At 51.0% G+C, this 15802-nt stretch overlaps 1 protein-coding gene across 2 annotated transcripts in view; it reads left to right on the top strand.

Moving 5' to 3' along the window:
• LOC135512793 (single-stranded DNA-binding protein 3) overlaps positions 1 to 15802 on the top strand; it is a 124285-nt gene that overhangs the window by 87492 nt on the left and 20991 nt on the right. For both annotated transcript variants that reach the window (XM_064935175.1, XM_064935176.1), the window contains exon 5: positions 4090 to 4179. In XM_064935175.1, the coding sequence (XP_064791247.1) occupies positions 4090 to 4179 (90 nt within the window). The remainder of the gene's footprint in view (positions 1 to 4089; positions 4180 to 15802) is intronic.

Raw genomic sequence — 15802 nt, 5'->3', positions numbered from 1 at the left:
ACGTACAGTATGTGTTCAGAGTAGTGTGTGTATGACAGACAGTATGTGTTTTTCAGAGTAGTGAGTGTGTATGACGTACAGTGTGTGTTGTTCGGAGTAGGGAGTGTGTATGACGTACAGTGTGTGTTGTTCAGAGTAGTGAGTGTGTATGACGTACAGTGTGTGTTGTTCAGAGTAGTGAGTGTGTATGACGTACAGTATGTGTTGTTCAGAGTAGTGAGTGTGTATGACGTACAGTATGTGTTGTTCAGAGTAGTGAGTGTGTATGACGTACAGTATGTGTTGTTCAGAGTAGTGAGTGTGTATGACGTACAGTGTGTGTTGTTCAGAGTAGTGAGTGTGTATGACGTACAGTGTGTGTTGTTCAGAGTAGTGAGTGTGTATGACGTACAGTATGTGTTGTTCAGAGTAGTGAGTGTGTATGAGGTACAGTGTGTGTCGTTCAGAGTAGTGAGTGTGTATGGCGTATGTGTTGTTCAGAGTAGTGAGTGTGTATGAGGTACAGTATGTGTTGTTCAGTGTAGTGAGTGTGTATGGCGTATGTGTTGTTCAGAGTAGTGAGTGTGTATGACGTACAGTATGTGTTCAGAGTAGTGAGTGTGTATGACGTACAGTATGTGTTGTTCAGAGTAGTGAGTGTGTATGGCGTATGTGTTGTTCAGAGTAGTGTGTGTGTATGATGTACAGTATGTGTTGTTCAGTGTAGTGAGTGTGTATGGCGTATGTGTTGTTCAGAGTAGTGAGTGTGTATGACGTACAGTATGTGTTGTTCAGAGTAGTGAGTTTGTATGACGTACAGTATGTGTTGTTCAGAGTAGTGAGTGTGTGTGACGTACAGCATGTGTTCAGAGTAGTGAGTGTGTATGACGTATGTGTTGTTCAGAGTAGTGTGTGTGTATGATGTACAGTATGTGTTGTTCAGTGTAGTGAGTGTGTATGGCGTATGTGTTGTTCAGAGTCGTGAGTGTGTATGACGTACAGTATGTGTTGTTCAGAGTAGTGTGTGTGTATGACGTGCAGTATGTGTTGTTCAGAGTATTGAGTGTGTATTAGGTACAGTATGTGTTGTTCAGAGTAGTGTGTGTGTATGATGTACAGTATGTGTTTTTCAGTGTAGTGAGTGTGTATGACGTATGTGTTGTTCAGAGTAGTGAGTTTGTATGACGTACAGTATGTGTTGTTCGGAGTAGTGAGTGTGTATGACGTACAGTATGTGTTGTTCAGAGTAGTGAGTGTGTATGACGTACAGTGTGTGTTGTTCAGAGTAGTGAGTGTGTATGACGTACAGTATGTGTTGTTCAGAGTAGTGAGTGTGTGTGACGTACAGCATGTGTTTTTCAGAGTCGTGAGTGTGTATAACGTACAGTATGTGTTCAGAGTAGTGAGTGTGTATGACGTACAGTATGTGTTGTATGACGTATGTGTTGTTCAGAGTCGGGAGTGTGTATGACGTATGTGTTGTTCAGAGTAGTGAGTGTGTATGATGTATGTGTTGTTCAGAGTAGTGAGTGTGTATGACGTATGTGTTGTTCAGAGTAGTGAGTGTGTTTGATGTATGTGTCGTTCAGAGTAGTGAGTGTGTATGACGTATGTGTTGTTCAGAGTAGTGAGTGTGTATGACGTACAGTATGTGTTGTATGACGTATGTGTTGTTCAGAGTCGGGAGTGTGTATGACGTATGTGTTGTTCAGAGTAGTGAGTGTGTATGATGTATGTGTTGTTCAGAGTAGTGAGCGTGTATGACGTACAGTATGTGTTGTATGACGTATGTGTTGTTCAGAGTAGTGAGCGTGTATGACGTACAGTATGTGTTGTATGACGTATGTGTTGTTCAGAGTAGTGAGTGTGTATGACACACCTTCTCATTCAATGTTTTTTCTTTATCTTTACTATTTTCTACATTTTAGAATAATAGTGAAGACATCAAAACTATGAAATAACACATGGAATCATGTAATAAACTATTTAAAAATAAAAAAAAACTTTTAGATTCTTCAAAGGAGCAACCCTTTGCCTTGATGACTGCTTGCATGCTTGGGGATGGTGTATTGCTGCAGAATGCTGTGGCAGCCATGCTGGAACTGCTTATGGTATTGGGGACAATTAGGTCACACTTTGAGAATAAAAAAACAGGGAAAATCCAAATAATGATATAAAATCAAACATTCATTAAATCACACATGTAAGATTCTAAATTAAAGCTACACTCGTTGTGAATCCAGCCAACATGTCAGATTTTAAAAAGCTTTTCGACGAAAGCATTAAGAAGCTATTATCTGATGATAACACAATGTCGATAAAGAGGGTAGCATATTCCAACCCTGCAGGCGCTACACAAAACGCTGAAATAAAATATAAATCATGCATTACTTTGACGAGCTTCTTTTGTTGGCACTCCAATATGTCCCATAAACATCACAATTGGTCCTTTTCTTTTGATTAATTCCGTCCATATATACCCAAAATGTCCATTTATAAAGCGTGTTTGATCCAGAAAAAAACAGCTTACCAAAACACAACGTCACTACAAAACATTTGAAAAGTTGCCTATAAACTTTGCCAAAATATTTCAAACTACTTTTGTAATACAACTTTAGGTATTTTTAAACGTCAATAATCAATCAAATTGTAGAAGGGGCAATCTGTATTCAATACAGCAAGTAAACAAACCATTCTCCATTTTACGTCTTGCGCAGTGTCACCTTGTTCCAGGATGTGCTTCTTCTTCGTTGCACAAATGAATAACCTCAACCACATTCCAAAGACTGGTGACATCCAGTGGAAGTGGTAGGAACTGTAAAATGGTTCCTATCAAATATCCCTTGGAAAAGACAACAGAGGGGAACAATCAGAGGCAAAAAAGAAAAAAAATTCTGAACAGTTAGTCCTCGGGGTTTTGCCTGCTACATAAGTTCTGTTATAGTCACAGACATGATTGAAACAGTTTTAGAAACTTCAGTGTTTTCTATCCATATCTACTAATCATATGCATATCATATATTCCTGGCATGAGTAACAGGAAGTTGAAATTGGGCACGCTATTAATCAAAAATGAAAATGCTGCCCCCTATACCTTAAGAGGTTTTAAGTGTGCCTTGATTTCTAAATAAATCACAGACAGTGTCACCAGCAAAGCACCCCCACACCATCACACCTCTTCCTCCATGCTTCACCTTGGGAACCCCACATGCAGATATCATCTATTCTCTTACTCTGCGTCTCACAAAGACACTTTGGTTGGAACCCATAATCTCAAATCTGGACTCATCAGATTTCCGCCGGTCTAATGTCCATAACTCATGTTTCTTGGCCTAAGCAAGTCTCTTGTTATTATTGGTGTCCTTTAGTAGTGGTTTCTTTGCAGCAGTTCGACCATGAAGGCCTGATTCACACAGTCTCCTCTGAACAGTTGATGTTTAAATGTCTGTTTCTTGAACTCTGTGAAGCATTTATTTGGGCTGCAATTTCTGAGGCTGGTAACTCTAATGAACTTATCCTCTGCAGCAGAGGTGACTCTGGGTCATCCTTTCCTGTGGTGGTCCTCATGAGAGCCAGTTTCATCATAGTGCCTGATGGTTTTTGCGACTGCCCTTGAAGAAACTTTCAGTCCTTGAAATGTTCCGTTTTGACTGACCTTCATGTCTTTAAGTTATAATGGGCTGTTGTTTCTTTTTGCTTATTTGAGTTGTTCTTGCCATAATATGGACTTGGTCTTTTACAAAATAGGGCTGTATACCATCCCTACCTTGTCACAAATGCATTCCAGGTGACTATCTCATGAGCTTGTTGAGAGAATGCCAAGAGTGGGCAAAGCTGTCATCAAGTCAAAGGGTGGCTACTTTGAAGAATCTGAAATATAAAATATATTTTTATTTTTTGAACACTTTTTTGGTTACTACAGGATTCCATAAATGTTATTTCATAGTTTTCATGTCCTCACTATTATTCTACAATGTTGAAAATATAGAAAATAAATAAAAACCTTTGAATGAGTAGGTGTATATTTTGACTGGTACTGTATGTGTATACAGAGTTTTAATCTGTGTTTCAGAGTACTACATGTGTGTGTGTTTCCTTTGTGTTTTACAGAGTGCAGCCGCTGCCCCCAGTCCGGTGATGGGCAACATGCCCCCCAACGATGGCATGCCTGGCGGACCCATGCCCCCGGGCTTCTTTCAAGTAAAAACCTCTTTCTCTCTCTCTTTGTCCATCCCCTCAAACCCACAACATGCTAAACCTATCCCCCTCTCCACCTCCTTTTGTTAGTCTCTTTAGCTGACCTAATCCCTGTCCAGATATCTCTCTCTGTGTCTCTCGCTCTCTCCGTGTCTGTCTCGCCGTGTCTGTCTCGCCGTGTCTGTCTCGCCGTGTCTGTCTCGCCGTGTCTGTCTCGACCGTGTCTGTCTCGACGTGTCTGTCTCGCCGTGTCTGTCTCGCCGTGTCTGTCTCGCCGTGTCTGTCTCGACGTGTCTGTCTCGCTCTCTCCGTGGCTCTGGCTCTGTCTCGCTCGCTGGCTCTGGCTCTGTCTCGCTCGCTGGCTCTGTCTCGCTCGCTGGCTCTGGCTCTGTCTCGCTCGCTGGCTCTGGCTCTGTCGCTCGCTCTCGCTCGCTGGCTCTGGCTCTGTCGCTCGCTCTCGCTCTCTGTCTGGCTCGCTCGCTCTCGCTCTCTGTCTGGCTCGCTCGCTCTCTGTCTGGCTGGCTCGCTCGCTCTCTGTCTGGCTCGCTCGCTCTCTCTCTGTCTGGCTCGCTCGCTCTCTCTCTGTCTGGCTCGCTCGCTCTCTGTCTGGCTCGCTCGCTCTCTCTCTGTCTGGCTCGCTCTCTCTCTCTGTCTGGCTCGCTCTCTCTCTCTCTGTCGCTCTCTCTCTCTCTCTCTGTCGCTCTCTCTCTCTCTCTCTCTCTGTCGCTCGCTCGCTCTCTCTCTCTCTGTTGCTCTCTCTGTCGCTCTCTCTCTCTGTTGCTCTCTCTCTCTGTCACGCTCTCTCTCTCTCTCTCTGTCGCTCTCTCGCTCTCTGTCTCGCTCGCTGGCTCTGTCTCGCTCGCTGGCTCTGTCTCGCTCGCTGGCTCTGGCTCTGTCTCGCTCTCTGGCTCTGTCTCGCTCTCTGGCTCTGTCTCGCTCGCTGGCTCTGGCTCTGTCTCGCTCGCTGGCTCTGGCTCTGTCTCGCTCTCTGGCTCTGTCTCGCTCTCTGGCTCTGTCTCGCTCTCTGGCTCTGTCTCGCTCTCTGGCTCTGTCTCGCTCGCTGGCTCTGTCTCGCTCGCTGGCTCTGTCTCGCTCGCTGGCTCTGTCTCGCTCGCTGGCTCTGGCTCTGTCTCGCTCGCTGGCTCTGGCTCTGTCTCGCTCGCTGGCTCTGGCTCTGTCTCGCTCGCTGGCTCTGTCTCGCTCGCTGGCTCTGGCTCTGTCTCGCTCGCTGGCTCTGGCTCTGTCGCTCGCTCTCGCTCGCTGGCTCTGGCTCTGTCGCTCGCTCTCGCTCTCTGTCTGGCTCGCTCGCTCTCGCTCTCTGTCTGGCTCGCTCGCTCTCTGTCTGGCTGGCTCGCTCGCTCTCTGTCTGGCTCGCTCGTTCTCTGTCTGTCTGGCTCGCTCGCTCTCTGTCTGGCTCGCTCGCTCTCTCTCTGTCTGGCTCGCTCTCTCTCTCTGTCTGGCTCGCTCTCTCTCTGTGTCGCGCTCTCTCTCTCTCTCTCTCTCTCTCGCTCTGTCGCTCGTCGCTCTCTCTCTCTGTTGCTCTCTCTGTCGCTCTCTCTCTCTGTTGCTCTCTCTCTCTCTGTCACGCTCTCTCTCTCTCTCTCTGTCGCTCTCTCTCTCTCTGTCTCGCTCGCTGGCTCTGTCTCGCTCGCTGGCTCTGTCTCGCTCGCTGGCTCTGGCTCTGTCTCGCTCTCTGGCTCTGTCTCGCTCTCTGGCTCTGTCTCGCTCGCTGGCTCTGGCTCTGTCTCGCTCGCTGGCTCTGGCTCTGTCTCGCTCTCTGGCTCTGTCTCGCTCTCTGGCTCTGTCTCGCTCGCTGGCTCTGGCTCTGTCTCGCTCGCTGGCTCTGTCTCGCTCGCTGGCTCTGGCTCTGGCTCTGTCTCGCTCGCTGGCTCTGTCTCGCTCGCTGGCTCTGTCTCGCTCGCTGGCTCTGTCTCGCTCGCTGGCTCTGTCTGTCTCGCTCTCTGGCTCTGTCTCGCTCGCTGGCTCTGTCTCGCTCGCTGGCTCTGGCTCTGTCTCGCTCTCTGGCTCTGTCTCGCTCTCTGGCTCTGTCTCGCTCGCTGGCTCTGGCTCTGTCTCGCTCGCTGGCTCTGGCTCTGTCTCGCTCGCTGGCTCTGGCTCTGTCTCGCTCTCTGTCTGTCTGGCTCGCTCGCTCTCTGTCTGGCTCGCTCGCTCTCTCTCTGTCTGGCTCGCTCTCTCTCTCTGTCGCTCTCTCTATCTCTCTCTCTCTCTCTCGCTCTGTCGCCGCTCGCTCTCTCTCTCTGTTGCTCTCTCTCGCTCTCTCTGTCGCTCTCTCTCTCTGTTGCTCTCTCTCTCTCTGTCACGCTCTCTCTCTCTCTCTGTCGCTCTCTCTCTCTCTGTTGCTCTCTCTCGCTCTCTCTGTCGCTCTCTCTCTCTGTTGCTCTCTCTCTGTCGCTCTCTCTCTCTGTGTCACTCTCTCTCTCTGTTGCTCTCTCGCTCGCTCTCTCTCTCTGTTGCTCTCTTTCTCTCTCTGTTGCTCTCTCTCTCTCTGTCGCTCTCTCTCGCTCTCTCTCTCTGTCGCTCTCTCTCTCTCTGTCGCTCTCTCTCTCTCTCTCTCTGTCGCTCTCTCTCTCGTGTTGCTCGATCTCTGTCGCTCTTTCTCTCTCGCTCTCCCTCTGTCGCTCGCTCCCCCCTCTCTGTCGCTCTCTCTCTCTGTCGCTCTCTCTCTCTGTCGCTCTCTCTCTCTGTTGCTCTCTCTCTCTGTTGCTCTCTCTCTGTCGCTCTCTCTCTCTGTCGCTCTCTCTCTCTGTCGCTCTCTCTCTCTCTGTCGCTCTCTCTCTCTCTGTCGCTCTCTCTCTCTGTCGCTCTCTCTCTGTCGCTCTCTCTCTCTCTGTCGCTCTCTCTCTCTGTCGCTCTCTCTCTCTGTCGCTCTCTCTCTGTCGCTCTCTCTCTCTGTCGCTCTCTCTCTGTCGCTCTCTCTCTCTCTCTCTCTCTCTCTCTCTCTCTCTCTCTCTCTCTCTGTCGCTCTCTCTCTCTCTCTCTCTCTCGCTCTCTGTCGCTCTCTCTCTCTCTCTCTCTCTGTTGCTCGCTCTCTGTCGCTCTCTCTCTCGTGTCGCCGCTCTCCCCCTCTCTGTCGCTCGCTCTCCCCCTCTCTGTCGCTCGCTCTCTCTCTCTCTCTGTTGCTCTCTCTCGCTCTCTCTGTCGCTCTCTCTCTCTGTTGCTCTCTCTCTCTGTCACGCTCTCTCTCTCTCTCTCTCTGTCGCTCTCTCTCTCTCTGTCGCTCTCTCTCTCTGTCACGCTCTCTCTCTCTCTGTGTCACTCTCTCTCTCTGTTGCTCTCTCGCTCGCTCTCTCTCTCTGTTGCTCTCTTTCTCTCTCTGTTGCTCTCTCTCTCTCTGTCGCTCTCTGTCGCTCTCTCTCTCTGTCGCTCTCTCTGTCGCTCTCTCTCTCTGTCGCTCTCTCTCTCTGTCGCTCTCTCTCTGTCACTCTCTCTCTTGCTCTCTCTCTCTGTCGCTCTCTCTCTCTCTGTCGCTCTCTCTCTCTCTCTCTGTCGCTCTCTCTCTCTGTCGCTCTCTCTCTCGTGTTGCTCGATCTCTGTCGCTCTTTCTCTCTCGCTCTCCCTCTGTCGCTCGCTCCCCCCTCTCTGTCGCTCTCTCTCTCTGTCGCTCTCTCTCTCTGTCGCTCTCTCTCTCTGTTGCTCTCTCTCTCTGTCGCTCTCTCTCTCTCTCTGTCGCTCTCTCTCTCTCTGTCGCTCTCTCTCTCTGTCGCTCTCTCTCTCTCTGTCGCTCTCTCTCTCTGTCGCTCTCTCTCTCTGTTGCGCTCTCTCTCTGTGTCGCTCTCTCTCTCTCTCTCTCTCTCTCTCTTCTCTCTCTCTCTCTCTCTCTCTGTCGCGCTCTCTCTCTCTCTCTGTCGCTCGCTCTCTGTCGCTCTCTCTCTCTCTCTCTCTGTTGCTCGCTCTCTGTCGCTCTCTCTCTCTGTTGCTCGCTCTCTGTCGCTCTCTCTCTCGTGTCGCCGCTCTCCCCCTCTCTGTCGCCGCTCTCCCCCTCTCTGTCGCCGCTCTCCCCCTCTCTGTCGCTCGCTCTCTCTCTCGTCGCTCGCTCTCTCTCTGTCGCCGCTCTCTCTCTGTCGCTCGCTCTCTCTCTGTCGCCGCTCTCTCTCTGTCGCTCGCTCTCTCTCTGACGCCGCTCTCTCTCTGTCGCCCGCTCTCTCTGTCGCCCGCTCTCTCGCTCTCTCTCTCTGTCGCCGCTCTCTCTCTCGCTCTCTGTCGCTCGCTCTCTCGCTCTCTGTCGCCGCTCTCTCTTTCTGTCGCCGCTCTCTCTTTCTGTCGCCGCGCTCTCTTTCTGTCGCTCGCTCTCTCTCTGTCGCCGCTCTCTCTCTGTCGCTCGCTCTCTCTCTGTCGCTCGCTCTCTCTCTGTCGCTCGCTCTCTTTCTCGCTCTCTCTCTCTCTCGCTCTCTCTCTCTCGCTCTGTCTCTCTCTCGCTCTCTCTCTCTCGCTCTCTCTCTCTCGCTCTGTCTCTCTCTCGCTCTGTCTCTCGCTCTGTCTCTCTCTCGCTCTGTCTCTCTCTCGCTCTGTCTCTCTCGCTCTGTCTCTCTCGCTCTGTCTCTCTCGCTCTGTCTCTCTCTCGCTCTGTCTCTCGCTCTGTCTCTCGCTCTCTCTCTCTCGCTCTGTCTCTCTCTCGCTCTGTCTCTCTCGCTCTGTCTGTCTCTCTCGCTCTGTCTGTCTCTCTCGCTCTGTCTGTCTCTCTCGCTCTGTCTGTCTCTCTCGCTCTGTCTGTCTCTCTCGCTCTGTCTGTCTCTCTCGCTCTGTCTGTCTCTCTCGCTCTGTCTGTCTCTCGCTCTGTCGCTCTGTCTCGCTCTGTCGCTCTGTCTCGCTCTGTCGCTCTGTCTCGCTCTCTGTCGCTCTGTCTCGCTCTCTGTCGCTCTGTTTCTCTCGCTCGCTCTGTGTCTCTCTCTCGCTCTGTGTCTCTCTCTCGCTCTCTCTCTCTCTCTCGCTCTCTCTCTCTCTCTCGCTCTCTCTCTCTCTCGCTCTCTCTCTCTCTCGCTCTGTCTCTCTCTCGCTCTCTCGCTCTGTCTCTCTCGTTCTTTCCCATATGTCCTTGTGTCCACTCCCTCCATCAGTCTGTGTGGCCAGAGAGTTTGGGATGGGAGGGAGATGTTTCTCTGGGTTGTGTTGCTCCTCTAATCCCTCCTGTCATCACTGCTCTCTGATGACTGTCTGGGAGGCGAGGGAGATCACCTGATGATGGGGGCACAAACCCTATCTGACTGTGCGTACGCACGCGGACACACACACCCTAGCAAAAAAATATCCTGAAAATAACACTTGTAAATGTCATGAAGCAAATATGGTTTCCACGTTGTCTCGGTGTGGGGGGGTTCTATAGGGAGGGGGAGAGAGAGAGAACAGTGTGTGTGCTGGGGTTGTAGGCAATGTTAATGATGTATGTGGAGTGATCAGAGCAGGGAGCTGCTATCTGATGGTGTTGCGTGAGTGACATTGCTTTCCATAAATAGTCTGCTGCGTGCATTGGAGGGAGAGAGGGACAGAGAGAGAAGGGGGGCAGAGAGAGAGAGAGAGAGAGAGAGACAGACAGGGAGGGAGGTAGAGAGAGAAGGGGGACAGGGAGGGAGGGAGGTAGAGAGAGAGAGAAGGGGGGCAGAGAGAGACAGACAGGGAGGGAGGTAGAGAGAGAGAGAATGGGGCAGAGAGAATGGGGGCAGAGAGAGAGACAGACAGATAGACAGGGAGGAAGGGAGGTAGAGAGGGAGGTAGAAGGGGGGCAGAGAGGGAGGGAGGGAGGTAGAGAGAGAGAGAGAGAGAGAGAGAGAGAGAGAGAGAGAGAGAGAAAGAGAAGGGGGGCAGAGAGAGAGAGACAGACACACAGACAGCGAGGGAGGGAGGGAGGTAGAGAGAGAGAGAGAGAAGGGGGCAGAGAGAGACAGACAGGTAGGGAGGGAGGGACAGAGAGAGAAGGGGGCAGAGATAGAGAGAGAGACAGAGAGAGAGGGAGGGAGGTAGAGAGGGAGGTAGAAGGGGGGCAGAGAGAGACAGACAGACAGACAGGGAGGGAGGGAGGGAGGGAGGGAGGGAGGTAGAGAGAGAGAGAAGGGGGGCAGAGAGAGACAGACAGACAGACAGGGAGGGTGGGAAAGAGGGAGGTAGCGAGAGAGAAGGGGGGCAGAGAGAGAGACAGACAGACAGGGAGGGAGGTAGAGAGAGAGAGAGAAGGGGGGGCAGAGAGAGACAGACAGGGAGGGGGGAGGGAGGGACAGAGAGAGATGGGGGGCAGAGAGACAGACAGGGAGGGAGGGAGGTACAGAGAGAGAAGGGGGGGCAGAGAGAGACAGGGAGGGAGGGACAGAGAGAGAAGGGTGGGCAGAGAGAGAGACAGACAGGGAGGGAGGGAGGGAGGGAGGGAGGGACAGAGAGAGAGAGAGAGACAGACAGACAGGGAGGGAGGGAGGGACAGAGAGAAGGGGGGGGCAGAGAGAGAGACAGACAGGGAGGGAGGGAGGGACAGAGAGAAGGGGGGCAGAGAGAGACAGGGAGGGAGGGACAGAGAGAAGGGTGGGCAGAGAGAGAGAGAGACAGACAGGGAGGGAGGGAGGTAGAGAGAGAGAGAAAGGGGGCAGAGAGAGACAGACAGACAGACAGGGAGGGCGGGAAAGAGGGAGGTAGCGAGAGAGAAGGGGGGGCAGAGAGAGAGACAGACAGACAGGGAGGGAGGTAGAGAGAGAGAAGGGGGGGCAGAGAGAGACAGACAGGGAGGGGGGGGGGGGAGGGACAGAGAGAGAAGGGGGGGCAGAGAGAGACAGGGAGGGAGGGACAGAGAGAGAAGGGTGGGCAGAGAGAGAGACAGACAGGGAGGGAGGGAGGGACAGAGAGAGAGAGAGACAGACAGACAGGGAGGGAGGGAGGGACAGAGAGAGAAGGGGGCAGAGAGAGAGACAGGGAGGGAGGGAGGGAGGGAGGGACAGAGAGAAGGGGGCAGAGAGAGACAGGGAGGGAGGGACAGAGAGAGAAGGGTGGGCAGAGAGACAGACAGGGAGGGAGGGAGGGAGGGAGGGAGGAAGGGAGGGAGGGACAGGGAGAGAAGGGGGGAGGCAGAGAGAGAGAGAGAGACAAACAGACAGGGAGGGAGGGACAGAGAGAGAAGAGGGGGCAGAGAGAGAGACAGACATGGAGGGAGGGAGGGACAGAGAGAGAAGGGGGGCAGTGAGAGACAGACAGACAGGGAGGGACAGAGAGAGAAGGGGGTCAGAGATAGAGAGTGAGACAGACAGACAGGGAGGGAGGGAGGGAGGTAGAGAGAGAGATAGAAGGGGGGCAGAGAGAGAGACAGACAGACAGGGAGGGAGGGAGGGAGGTAGGTAGAGAGAGAGAAGGGGGGGCAGAGAGAGAGACAGACAGACAGGGAGGGAGGGAGGGACAGAGAGAGAAGGGGGGGCAGAGAGAGAGACAGACAGCGAGGGGGGAGAGAGAGAAAGACGGGGAGAGAGGAGGCTGGGATGGAGAGAGACAGACAGGGAGAGAGGAGGCTGGGATGGAGAGAGACAGACAGGGAGAGAGGAGGCTGGGATGGCGAGAGAGACAGACAGGGAGAGAGGAGGCTGGGATGGAGAGAGACAGACAGGGAGAGAGGAGGCTGGGATGGAGAGAGAGACAGACGGCGAGAGGAGGCTGGGATGGAGAGAGAGACAGACAGGGAGAGAGGAGGCTGGGATGGCGAGAGAGACAGGGAGAGAGGAGGCTGGGATGGAGAGACAGGGAGAGAGGAGGCTGGGATGGAGAGAGACAGACAGGGAGAGAGAAGGCTGGGATGGCGAGAGAGACAGACGGCGAGAGGAGGCTGGGATGGAGAGAGAGACAGGGAGAGAGGAGGCTGGGATGGCGAGAGAGACAGGGAGAGAGGAGGCTGGGATGGAGAGACAGGGAGAGAGGAGGCTGGGATGGAGAGAGGGAGAGAGGAGGCTGGGATGGAGAGAGGGAGAGAGGAGGCTGGGATGGAGAGCGAGACAGAGAGAGAGGAGGCTGGGATGGAGAGCGAGACAGAGAGAGAGGAGGCTGGGATGGAGAGCGAGACAGAGAGAGAGGAGGCTGGGATGGAGAGCGAGACAGAGAGAGAGGAGGCTGGGATGGAGAGCGAGACAGAGAGAGAGGAGGCTGGGATGGAGAGCGAGACAGAGAGAGAGGAGGCTGGGATGGAGAGAGGGAGAGAGGAGGCTGGGATGGAGAGAGATAAGAGGAGGGGGGAGAGGAAGTCTTGCTCCAGTGTTCTCCACTGCAGTAATTCCCTCCCTGCTCAGCGGCCAGTCAGGCAAGAGAGAGAGGAGGGAAGGAGTGTGAAACGAGAGCCTGCAACACACATACACGCTGCTCCCTCCAGAGCTTCATATGTGTGCCTTCAAATTCCCCCAGCAAGTGGACACTGAGGCCAGAACAATGCTGTGGATCAGTGTGTAGTAGTATAGTATGGAGCAACGATGACACCAGTTATTCCCTTGGCATCGTTTTACACTGGTGTACTGTAGAGAGAGAGAGACACACACACACACACACACACACACAGAAAGAGACACACACACAGAGAGAGAGAGACACACACACACACACACAGAAAGAGAGAGAGAGACACACACACACACAGAGAGCTCTCTGACAGACTGCCCCTCCCAGTCATGTAGTCTAATGTTGTTGTTTCCTATGCACAGTAAGATCTTGCTAATCATGTGTTACTTCTGTTTGTACTAGTATTTTTATTATCCAAGCTTAGACCTCTGTAGAGGAGTTGTGGTGTGTTCTGAAAGCTCCCAGTGAAAAATGATAAACACTTCACTGTTATGGACAAGCGCTGTCTTCTGTCTACTAATGACCTTCCTCCTCTCCTCCCTCCTTCATGTGCCTGCTACCTCTCTCTTTTGCTTTCTTGCTCTCGCTCTCTTTCTCTCTCTTCTCTATCTTTCTCTCTCTCACACACACAAACTCCTGTCTGCCCCCTCTTTCCTCTGCTAACCTCTCCTTTTTGCAGGATTCAACTACCTTCCTCTATTTTTTCACCATTCCTCAATCTTCCACATCCTGCTTCTCTCTTTCTCTCTCCTCATGTCTCCTGACCTGTCTGTCTCTTTCTGTTTGGGAAGGAAGGACATGAAAAAGTATTCAAAAGTAGTGCATAAATCAGAGCGTTTCAGGAGCTTGCTAGGGTGTACAGTACAGCATACAGTATGATTGTGTGTGTGGGTGTACAGTACAGCATACAGTATGATTGTGTATGTGGGTGTACAGTACAGCATACAGTATGATTGTGTGTGTGGGTGTACAGTACAGCATACAGTATGATTGTGTGTGTGGGTGTACAGTACAGCATACAGTATGATTGTGTATGTGGGTGTACAGTACAGCATACAGTATGATTGTGTATGTGGGTGTACAGTACAGCATACAGTATGATTGTGTATGTGGGTGTACAGTACAGCATACAGTATGATTGTGTATGTGGGTGTACAGTACAGCATACAGTATGATTGTGTATGTGGGTGTACAGTACAGCATACAGTATGATTGTGTATGTGGGTGTACAGTACAGCATACAGTATGATTGTGTATGTGGGTGTACAGTACAGCATACAGTATGATTGTGTATGTGGGTGTACAGTACAGCATACAGTATGATTGTGTATGTGGGTGTACAGTACAGCATACAGTATGATTGTGTGTGGGTGTACAGTACAGCATACAGTATGATTGTGTATGTGGGTGTACAGTACAGCATACAGTATGATTGTGTGTGTGGGTGTACAGTACAGCATACAGTATGATTGTGTGTGTGGGTGTACAGTACAGCATACAGTATGATTGTGTGTGTGGGTGTACAGTACAGCATACAGTATGATTGTGTGTGTGGGTGTACAGTACAGCATACAGTATGATTGTGTGTGTGGGTGTACAGTACAGCATACAGTATGATTGTGTGTGTGGGTGTACAGTACAGCATACAGTATGATTGTGTGTGTGGGTGTACAGTACAGCATACAGTAGGATTGTGTGTGTACAGTACAGCATACAGTAGGATTGTGTGTGTACAGTACAGCATACAGTAGGATTGTGGGTGTACAGTACAGCATACAGTAGGATTGTGGGTGTACAGTACAGCATACAGTAGGATTGTGGGTGTACAGTACAGCACACAGTAGGATTGGGTGTACAGTACAGCATACAGTAGGATTGTGGGTGTACAGTACAGCACACAGTAGGATTGGGTGTACAGTACAGCACACAGTAGGAGTGTGGGTGTACAGTACAGCACACAGTAGGAGTGTGGGTGTACAGTACAGCACACAGTAGGATTGTGTGTGTGGGTGTACAGTACAGAATACAGTATGATTGTGCATGGCTGTGTGTGTATACAGTACTGCATACAGTGTTTGTGTGTGTGTGTACAGTACTGCATACAGTATGATTGTGCATGGCTGTTTGTGTGTGTACAGTACAGCATACAGTATGAGTGTGTGTGTGTACAGTACTGCATACAGAGTGTATGATTGTGCATGGCTGTGTGTGTGTACAGTATGATTGTGCATGGCTGTGTGTTTGGACAGTACTGCATACAGTATGATTGTGCATGGCTGTGTGTGTGTACAGTACTGCATACAGTGATTGTGCATGGCTGTGTGTGTGTGTATGTGTGTACAGTACTGCATACAGTATGATTGTGCATGGCTGTGTGTGTATACAGTACTGCATACAGTATGATTGTGCATGGCTGTGTGTGTGTACAGTACTGCATACAGTATGATTGTGCATGGCTGTGTGTGTGTACAGTACTGCATACAGTATGATTGTGCATGGCTGTGTGTGTGTGTGTACAGTACTGCATACAGTATGATTGTGCATGGCTGTGTGTGTGTGTACAGTACTGCATACAGTATGATTGTGCATGGCTATGTGTGTACAGTACTGCATACAGTATGATTGTGCATGGCTGTGTGTGTACAGTACTGCATACAGTATGATTGTGCATGGCTGTGTGTGTGTACAGTACTGCATACAGTATGATTGTGCATGGCTGTGTGTGTGTACAGTACTGCATACAGTATGATTGTGCATGGCTGTGTGTGTGTACAGTACTGCATACAGTATGATTGTGCATGGCTGTGTGTGTGTACAGTACTGCATACAGTATGATTGTGCATGGCTGTGTGTGTGTACAGTACTGCATACAGTATGATTGTGCATGGCTGTGTGTGTGTACAGTACTGCATACAGTATGATTGTGCATGGCTGTGTGTGTGTACAGTACTGCATACAGTATGATTGTGCATGGCTGTGTGTGTATACAGTACTGCATACAGTATGATTGTGCATGGCTGTGTGTGTGTACAGTACTGCATACAGTATGATTGTGCATGGCTGTGTGTGTGTACAGTACTGCATACAGTATGATTGTGCATGGCTGTGTGTGTGTGTACAGTACTGCATACAGTATGATTGTGCATGGCTGTGTGTGTACAGTAGTAGCAGGCAGTGTGTTTTCTAGCATCCGTCCCAGATGCAGAAGAGAGGGATAATTAACTGCCGTGGTAGCAGCAGCCCAGAGAGCGAAGACTGGGCGGTGGGGTAGAGGGGGGGACCCGCAAGACTCCCCTAATCTGTACCTTACAGGCCAAGA

The sequence above is a fragment of the Oncorhynchus masou genome, chromosome 24 (genome assembly GCF_036934945.1).
Source record: "Oncorhynchus masou masou isolate Uvic2021 chromosome 24, UVic_Omas_1.1, whole genome shotgun sequence".
Taxonomy (NCBI): domain Eukaryota; kingdom Metazoa; phylum Chordata; class Actinopteri; order Salmoniformes; family Salmonidae; genus Oncorhynchus; species Oncorhynchus masou.
Note: the sequence above shows the minus strand (reverse complement) of the source record. Positions and strands in the feature narration are given on the sequence as shown.